The following is a 9,222-nucleotide window of genomic DNA, read 5'->3' as shown; positions in this document are numbered from 1 at the left end:
CCGTAATTTGATCCGAAATTTTTACAGTATACCATTCTATAGCTATTTTTAACAAGATTTATGAAGAATTTTTTTTTCATGATTTTAAGGAAACCAGCTTCTGACGAAGTCACTAAGAGCACCGTTGTACATAAGAATAATTTATTATTCCCAATTTCTACCAGTAAATTGTTTATCAATTTAATTTTTACAAGAAGAATGTCTTTCTTTAAAATTATTATCGCATCAATGTAGTGAACAGTTAATTTTCAAAAGAAAGCCCCTTTTCAAATTTATCCTTGAGAAATATAGATATAATAAAAATGATTTAATACTATGTAAATTTATTTTAAAAAAGTATTTTTAAAACAAAACATGCTTTTACTAACAGACAACGATGCTTCCTCTAAAAGCTATTATTTTTAAATAACTAATATCCTTTAGTTTGAATTGCATACTTGTTATCTGGAAAATGTTGTTAAAAAGGTTTTTGAATTGCATCTCCAGTGTTGTAGTTTTCTTTACCTAACGCTACCTTTTGTATGTGTGAAAGTTTAAATTGTTAAAATTAAAATTATTTAGTTAAACCAACAGAGACTTAACTTTATTTGACATAATTTTTCTACCCTGACAACAATTTACTTCAAAAGACAATTATTTCATGTGTTTGAAATTGCTAACTATTTTATAAAATTTAATTTTCTCGTGAGCTAAATTGAAATTGTTATCATCGATTGATTTCAATTTTAATAATCTACTTCAAAAACTTATTTATTATATTATTGTATGTAGAAAATATATTCTTTTGATTTAAATGATAAAGATTACAAGCTTAAGTTTATTGAAGCGGTGATATAAATATATATTTTTTATAGATACTAGATTATATTTTCAAACATTTTATAACCAATATATAATATGCAAGCAACAAAAGTAAATATTTAAGGTAGCAGGTATTGAAGTTTTTATGCTTAATTTTTAATGGATGTGCAATATAACTATCAAGAAATATTATTTGTTGAATAAAGTTGCATAACCATAAGTTAAAGAGGATGTTGATTGATGTAGTTGATGTATAGCTCGTTCACCAGGAGTTGGCACTTGGCTCCGACTTCATCACGTGGTATGCGACGATACTATTTCGCTATTTTTGGGAGAAGGTTGTGAGCAATCCTGAACAATGTTGCTATTTGGCGATCGTTTGGCAAAAATATTTATTTCGCAAACTTTATGTGCATTTTTTTAACAATGAATATTTCATAAATTTGATGATATTTTACACTATTTTTTATGATATTTCTTTCTTTTGAGTGAATAGTTTGTCCTTTATGAGCCATTTCGCTGGGAGAACAGCAGTTTTTAAATTTAAACTATATTTAATTAGTTAGTGTAACAAAATGTATAATAGCAGATGATAAAGCAAAGTAAGTGACTGAAAAAGAATTCAATTTTTGTGTATGGCGCAAATTAAGGGTTGTCTCAATTTCAACAACGGAGATGTTTCTCTTCTAACTTCCGCGCTGAAATGAACTCTGCGTCCGAGGAGGTGGAGCCAAGTCTCAACTCCTGGTGAACGAACTATACTTACCATAAGTTGAAGAGATTTGATTAAATGCAGTTGCAATCATTCATATATTATTCCAGTGTGATGTAGGCAAGAATGATGCAGATTTTTAAACAGAAGGAACTACGTTAATGAAGAATTAAGTTCGATGAATAATAAAAATATTTCATTTCAGAAATATGTGAAATCATATGGATCTCCAAAATAAGACATTGATTCATCTTTGTGTACATGTAAATTAATAAATTTAGAAAATTTGCCCGAAAAGTGTGGCTGCAGGGCTATGCCCAACAGAACACCTCCGTCCACCTAGAAATCAAAAATGCGAGTCTCCTGTGTACGTTAGCATAGTTTTCGCCAAGGAAAGTTAAGGAATCCATATATTGGCTGCTAATTGATTAAATATAACGCCACGACTCTTTTTCTTAGTCTTGTGCATCGAAAATTGTTAGTGGAAAAGAAAGTGTGAGAAATAATAGAGAAATCAAAACATCAGCAACCACATAACGGCTTTTGAATTCTATGCTAATGTGTTAGGCAGACGTAGAGGGGATCTCAAAAAATAGATTTTATTCTGCATTCAATTCAAGGTTGTGGTATAAAAACATTGCAGTTTATACTAATGATTTTTATTTATTGAAAAAGGATTAAATACGATAATAATTTGGATTTTAAATGTTATAAAATATGTTATGCATATTTCAACGTGACAATAACTTTTTAAACATATGTTTAAAAATAATAGACTAATATACTTAATTTTTCTTTACAGGCAAATTTTGATGTTTTTTGTTACCAAAAAGTTATTTTATCTATTCATGCCAGCTTAAAAATAATATTGTTTAAAGAAAAGTGCTTGCATCTCCTCAAAGATTAGAAACATTGTGCAAGTGTTCTCCAACTGAATGGCTGGCACTTTAAATGTTGTACGTTTTGGAGGAGTATCCAATGCTAGTCATGTAGGAAACAGTTCCGCACCAACTTGCCATCCTGCTCAATTTACTGAAGCTGTAGTTTTATTCTCTCTTGCATTTTTAGGAATGGGAGCTAATTTATTTTTGATGTTGCTAATTTTGATAAAGAAACAGCTTAGAAGGTAAGAAGGTATTATTTATTAGTTCTTTTCGAAATTTATCATTCGTTATTTTACAAGGTATGGCTGTTATTTTTATTGATTGATTAACTCTTGAAACATACCTACTCAATATGATTTGAAGTAACCTTCATCTGATGTAAATGACAAAAATTTCGGATAAAATTATGGTAAAAAGTATCAGCACACAGGATGCTGTCACATTTCACCGTAAAATCCATTTTTTGCTGAAAAATTGCATGCAACAAAAAATTTATATACTGTAGCTCTTAAAGTAATATTTACTCTAAATTTACGGAATCACTGTTATATTACTGTAAAAATTAGGGTACAAAGCCTTACAGTTAAAATGTGCTTCGCAGTCAAATGAATTTTACGAATGATTCACCGTGAAATCCTGGGATCGAGTTCCTCTTACCATATTTTGATCCGGAATTTTTTACATTGTGCTTGAACTTTGTCCTTTTAGCAAATTTTTCAGTCTCGGAAATTCCGCAAGAGATTTGTCTTAAGAGAATGGTAAATGATTCATTTCTACAACCTTCGAAACAAAACAAAAAAATGCTAAAAGAACAAGGTTTACAGAAGTGATGTCTTTTTAAAAAACCAACATCACAATTATCTTCACAATAAGAGGTTTTTAAAACCTCTTTTTAATGGGAGGGGAATTTTTATATTCAAGTATAGAAGTACATAACAGTAGGTGGAGATTAGTAAGAAATATGCTTATTATTATTTTTATATTATTATTTACAACAATCGAGCTAACAAACAAGAAATATTTCAGTTACGTGGGATGAAATGATTCATAATGGTGACCATGAAATGTATTAATAGTTAATTTTACACAAAAAAATGAAACGACAACACATAAAACTGAATATACAAAGTACAATGCATATAACATACTATAATGAAAAAAAAGGGAGTCGTTAATTATAACTAAAAATTTATAGTCACTTTAGATTTGTAAGACATACCGGAAGAAAAATAAAATGTATCGGTAATAGTAAATAAAATTTCAGTTTAAATAAGCTTTTGTTAGGAATGTTTTACAATTCGATGGAAATATTATTGAAGAATTTGGGAGATTAACTGAAGTTCTTGCATATATTTTTCTGATGTATCGATATTGGGTGTATTTCGTATATTGCATGGGTTAATATTTTCGCGTTTTCCACACTCATTGGGATTCATGTAAAAACATATTCAGATTTTATGGAAAAAAAGATGACGAATCGGATGATTGTTTAAAGATTTGAAACGATTTATACTTATAGAAATGTTCGCAAATTTATTTTGAAGTACGTCAAGTCTTTCAGTATTAGTAAATTATAATTAAAATAAACTATGTCTTATTGCGATCATATTAATTTTATTCGTAGTTGTCATACTAGTCGAAAAAAATTCTATTGAGCAAATATATGAAGAAAAGTAATGAATATTTAAAAAACAGACATACTTTTACACTTAAACACAATTTTTGAAATATTATTTTGAATTTAATATGTCTTCAAAGCATATAAACTTAAATAAGTATTTGCAATAAGATAATACGGTGCGTATTTATTACCAATTTTGAGCATCATTTAATTTATAGGTTCCAAACGTGAGCTCCGAAAATTTCTAGGGGAGTTGAGATTTTATAAAAGGTAAGTTAGGAGTTTCAGAAGTTACAGAGAAAGATAATATCAACATCACCCAAATAATTATTAGCCATAAAATGTTACAGCATTGTATTATTAACACTTGTGCTACTTTGTTATTTTTGGTAACTTAGTTTTAATATTACAAACTTGAAAACAATTTATATCCTATTAAAGTATTTACCTAAGGTCTAAACAATGATTATTTAATAGAAGGATTTAAAATTTTCCGCAGTTTTCATAAATTTAATTTATTAATAAAAATTAAAACTTATTGGTTTTAATGAAATGTATGGTTCCCAAAGGGAATGAATACAGGATTTAAAAAACTGTTTTTTACATGTGCACTATAAGTTAAAATAAAAACAATAAAAATAATTATAATTAAAACATGTTCATTTGAAATGTTTCCCTTTTTATTTATTATTAATGTAACTTTCATATTTTTCATGTTCCTTAGGTCAAAATTTAAGGATAAGTTTTTATTTAAGGGTAAGGGTAAAAAACGTGAAAGGTGTCTCCAAAATCAGAATAGTAATCGGTCTTCCATCTCCTTATATAGTTAGAATTATATTCATAGACATAGTTTTTTTAGTTTCATAGTTTTCTTCTGTTAGAACCATTCAACATTGTTCTGAATTTACCGAGCTTGATTTCTGGAAATCATTCCAATATTTCAAAAATTCATATTATTTAGTTAAGGATTTTAGTAGTATCCTTATTCTTTCTCAATGCTTGGAAATCTATTCTAATTTAATTTTTTGCACTCTCGGGTTCCTGCCTTACGCCTGTTTTGCATTTCTTTTATTTCATTATCTTGTTAAAGTTTGTTCCTTTGTGCAGGCTGGTTCTTGCACCTGCTCAACTCTTTACTTTTCAACTCTCATTTGGTGTTTAAATAATGAGGAATGTTCTTGTTTATGGAACCGAAACTATAGTATACCCAATTCTGTACCCTATTTGTGCTTTATTCGCTTCGATTTTTGCTTAGTCTACCCTTTCTTCATATTGAATGTTTTAATTGATTTTTAAATATATTTGTCACAGTACTAGTTGTACTGCAGAGAACTATGGACAGACTGTTAGTTGATCAGATTTCCTTCCTGAATCACACCTATGTCTTTTCATGTTTGGATAAAATATTAATTTTATATTTGAATAGTAATATTTTATTGATTAAAATAATATTGCAACGCAAAGTATTAAATTTATTTTCGTGAAAGCACTTTTAATTGTGGGCTACTTTCATAAAACTTCATAAAAGTATTTCTGATATGGGTTAATACTAGTAAGTTTACTATTTAATTATTGAAAACCCTCATGATAAGAAATTGGAAGGTTTGTCAACTGTTGAGGCAGCCAAGGTCTGCAAGAGGCTGTTGCGCTGACAAAGAAGAGACTTTTTAATTAATAAATTAAGGGTATTATTTAACAAAGCATCTAACCGAAAATGCGAAACAAGTATGAATAAAAAAAATTTCTTTTCTCGGCGGAGTTGTTTTGTGACACAAACTGAGCAGTGATCAAAAAGTAGGTTCGGAAATAACTATGAACAAAAAGATGTACCATAATATTTTAGTTCACCATGTAGAAACATCTAAAACAAAAGAAATTTCAAGGAGATTAATTTTCATACAAAATAATGACCCTAAAGACACATTTTAACTGCGTATCAATCATTTGAAATGGAAAGAGGAGCAAAAAATTCTAAAAGTGGTGACATGGCATAACTTCTTTATTTCCTTCTTAGATATTTTTATTTATTTTGCCTTCAAAGAATTTTTTTAAATCATTTTGGAAGAACATTAAAAAAAATGTGAAAAATAGGAGGGGTTAGATGTGATTGAAATAGATGAAAAAGATAAGAGAATAAGCACAAGTTTTACAAGAAAGTGTAACGAATAAATTATTAAAGAAAAAATAATCAAACCAGTTTTGAAACTAAAGTCCTCATTTTGAAAAATTTGAGATTTGGTAAAAATACATTCCATCGGTTTCTGACTTAAAATCAAATTTCTATGAGTTATCATAACAATTAGCCAAACCATTTTCAAACTTGTGATTGCAAATGGCATTATTAAAGAATATTCCTGATTCTATTTAACATGAGAAATATTTGATTCCATTCTGGAATATTTAATTTTATAATGAATTGGAAGATCATTTTATGGGCTCTATGTTCCGTATTTGCAGGATATTATTTTCCCCCTTTTATTTTATCTCTTTTAAAAGTGTGTCACGACCTTGTTAGTTCTGAAAAAATTGCATTTTATAAATTGAAAAAGTATGGTACTTTTTAAAACCATGTTGCTTTTTTCGAGTCGCAGTTTCACTTTTTAAGGGGTAATAAATAATTTTAAGAAACTTGGATGAAATAATTTAGATATAAATATTACATATCAACACTTTGCATCAGCAAAATTAATTTTGTACATTAACTAAACCTTAATTATTAAAGAAATAAGCACAAAAAGTTAGATTTTTGTCTAAGTTAATCATTTTTATGATTAAATTATTGTTTTAACCCTAATTTTATTATCAAATATCAAACTTAGATTCAGCCCTAACCATAACCACGATTTATTGTACATTTATATTTCAAACCCACTTTTCCACTTCGAAAAATATTTTAAATTCTTGAATAAGTTGTAAACTCGCTCTTTCTTCTCTTATCCTGAAAAATAAAGAATACTTCAAAAAAATGTGTTTCAAAATATATTTTATAATGATATATTCTTGTAGATTTATACTGTACGATCTTTCTCTTGAAGTTTTACAAAGAAAGCAACGAGACAATCATTATGGGTTGTTTTTTTTCCTTCAGTTTTCCACCTGTTTTTTTCCCTCTCGCTTGTTTAGATGTTTCTTTAGAATGTTTTATGGATTTTGTAAATTGACCCATCTTCTATATACTCATGTCATACTCAATATGACGAATGAATAAGAAAACATGTCTTTTTTTCATCAAACATAAGAATAAAGTAAACATTTCTCCAATATTTATGGAAATTTGGATATTTGAGAACATTATTATAAGATGTTTTCAATTTAAAATAAATAATATTTGTGATATTTTTTATTGACTCCCAAGTAATTTTCTTTGGTTTATATCTCTAGAACAAATAGTGAAAAACTCTCATTATAACGAATGAGTAAGAAAACAAGAGTTTATATTTAGATATCGAAAGAATAAAGTAAATTCCCAATATAATGAAAATTTGGATGTCTGAGAACCTTAATAGGAAATGTTTTAGGTTTACAATAATTGTCTTTAGTTTATATCGCTAGGAAAATAGTAATAAAAAATTAATGTATAGATAGTATATGCACAAACTATAGTCTCAAAAGTATTTTAGAGATATTTTCACACGAATCGGACGGTACCAGTTAAAATTTAATTCTTTAGCTTTAGGGAGATTGATTTTCTGGTTCTTAAACCATAAATAACATCAATTTTATTAAACAAATCAAATATTTTCTTTAGTATCCTACAATTCGATTTTGTAACACTGCACTTAACTGTGACTCAACATAAAACCGAAAAAATTACAAAATGGGCTTGTATCAGCATGTTTTTTTATTACTTGGGGAGTAATATTGTTTATCCTTCGCTCTTAAACACATTGTAAAATCATTAAATAAACAATTATTTTAAACACTTTTTTTAAAATATATGTGAAGAAAAAAAAATCGAATTTCTATTTATGTTATATTTTTATATAATCTATTTATATAAAACTGAATTATTTTCCTCATGTTTTCAGATCTTCTAGTACTTTAATGTTCACAATTGCTCAACAATTATCTATTTCCCTTCCATATTAACTGAAAGTGAGACTTCCTTTTATGATAATAAGCAATTCTGTCCTTCGAAAACATAATCCGCATAATTTCTGTTGATGAAGTCAATTTTTTCGTTCATATTAATCATTAGTAGTAGTCGTTAAAGGACATTTTGTAATTTCTTTTGGATGTAACAAGCTAAATATCATGTTTCTTTATTGATTGATCAAATACATTGATACTTTTCACATAATGAATAATAAGTTGGCTTATTTCCTTTTTTAAGTTCCAAGAAATCGCACACTAACCCTTATAAATTTTAAATGGTTTGCCGGATATTCATTCTGTATTATATATTCAATATGTTGTACAATCACCCTTAGAACTTTGAACGGTTTGTCGGATTTTCATTCTGTATCATATATTCTATATATTGTAAATCATTTTATGTCTCAAAGAAATCGCCAAAATTATATATAGCAGTTAATACAGAATATGCTTAATGCAATGTTCTGAGGAAATTTATAGATGGCTGTCAGTTAGAGAACTTTAACCAGACTGGTTGAAAAAGGAATTTATTGAGCTAACGAGTAAAAAACGGGCTTTCTAGTAAAAATGTAGCATTTAACCAATTTTATTAATTCTAGCTACTTTTCAGTATCAAATTTAATTAACTTATGCTGGAAATGTAATAAAATGTCTCCAAATAAGTTTTTTGTTGAATTGTAAACAAATTAATTATTTTTTGTTTTTGTTTTTCAGGTAAAAACTACCTTTAAAAACTTTATTTATTAATTTTTTTTTAAAAGATTAACTCGGTTTTAAAATGCAGTTTTCTTTACTAGGATATTAATCTTCAATGATGTTAAATTCCTATGTGACAGGCAGTGGCGTAGCTACCTAGGGGCTAGGCGGGGCAGTGCCCCGGGGCCCTCAAGCTCAGGGGGCCCTCGAATCCTTACCGGAAATCTCGATCAAACTGAACTTTTGGAAATTTCTCCCATTTTCAAAATAAATATGACAGGTTGCAACCCCACTTTAATCATGACAACTCAGTTGAGAGAAATTCAAAAGTTATGCCTAGGGAATTCCCCTAAATTCTTTCTGTAGGTTGGCAGTGTTGTCAATTTGACGGATAGTGATATGTGCGTTTTATT

The 9,222-nt window shown here is 28.1% G+C and overlaps 1 protein-coding gene across 2 annotated transcripts in view; it reads left to right on the top strand.

Annotated features, from left to right (window-relative positions):
- The window catches only part of LOC107443169 (uncharacterized), a 295,578-nt gene that overhangs the window by 116,563 nt on the left and 169,793 nt on the right, over positions 1 to 9,222 (top strand). For both annotated transcript variants that reach the window (XM_071187585.1, XM_071187586.1), the window contains exon 2: positions 2,316 to 2,639. In XM_071187585.1, coding sequence (XP_071043686.1) covers positions 2,449 to 2,639 — 191 coding nt within the window. In that variant the 5' untranslated portion in view covers positions 2,316 to 2,448. The remainder of the gene's footprint in view (positions 1 to 2,315; positions 2,640 to 9,222) is intronic.

The sequence above is a fragment of the Parasteatoda tepidariorum genome, chromosome X1 (assembly GCF_043381705.1).
Source record: "Parasteatoda tepidariorum isolate YZ-2023 chromosome X1, CAS_Ptep_4.0, whole genome shotgun sequence".
NCBI lineage: Eukaryota > Metazoa > Arthropoda > Arachnida > Araneae > Theridiidae > Parasteatoda > Parasteatoda tepidariorum.
Note: the sequence above shows the minus strand (reverse complement) of the source record. Positions and strands in the feature narration are given on the sequence as shown.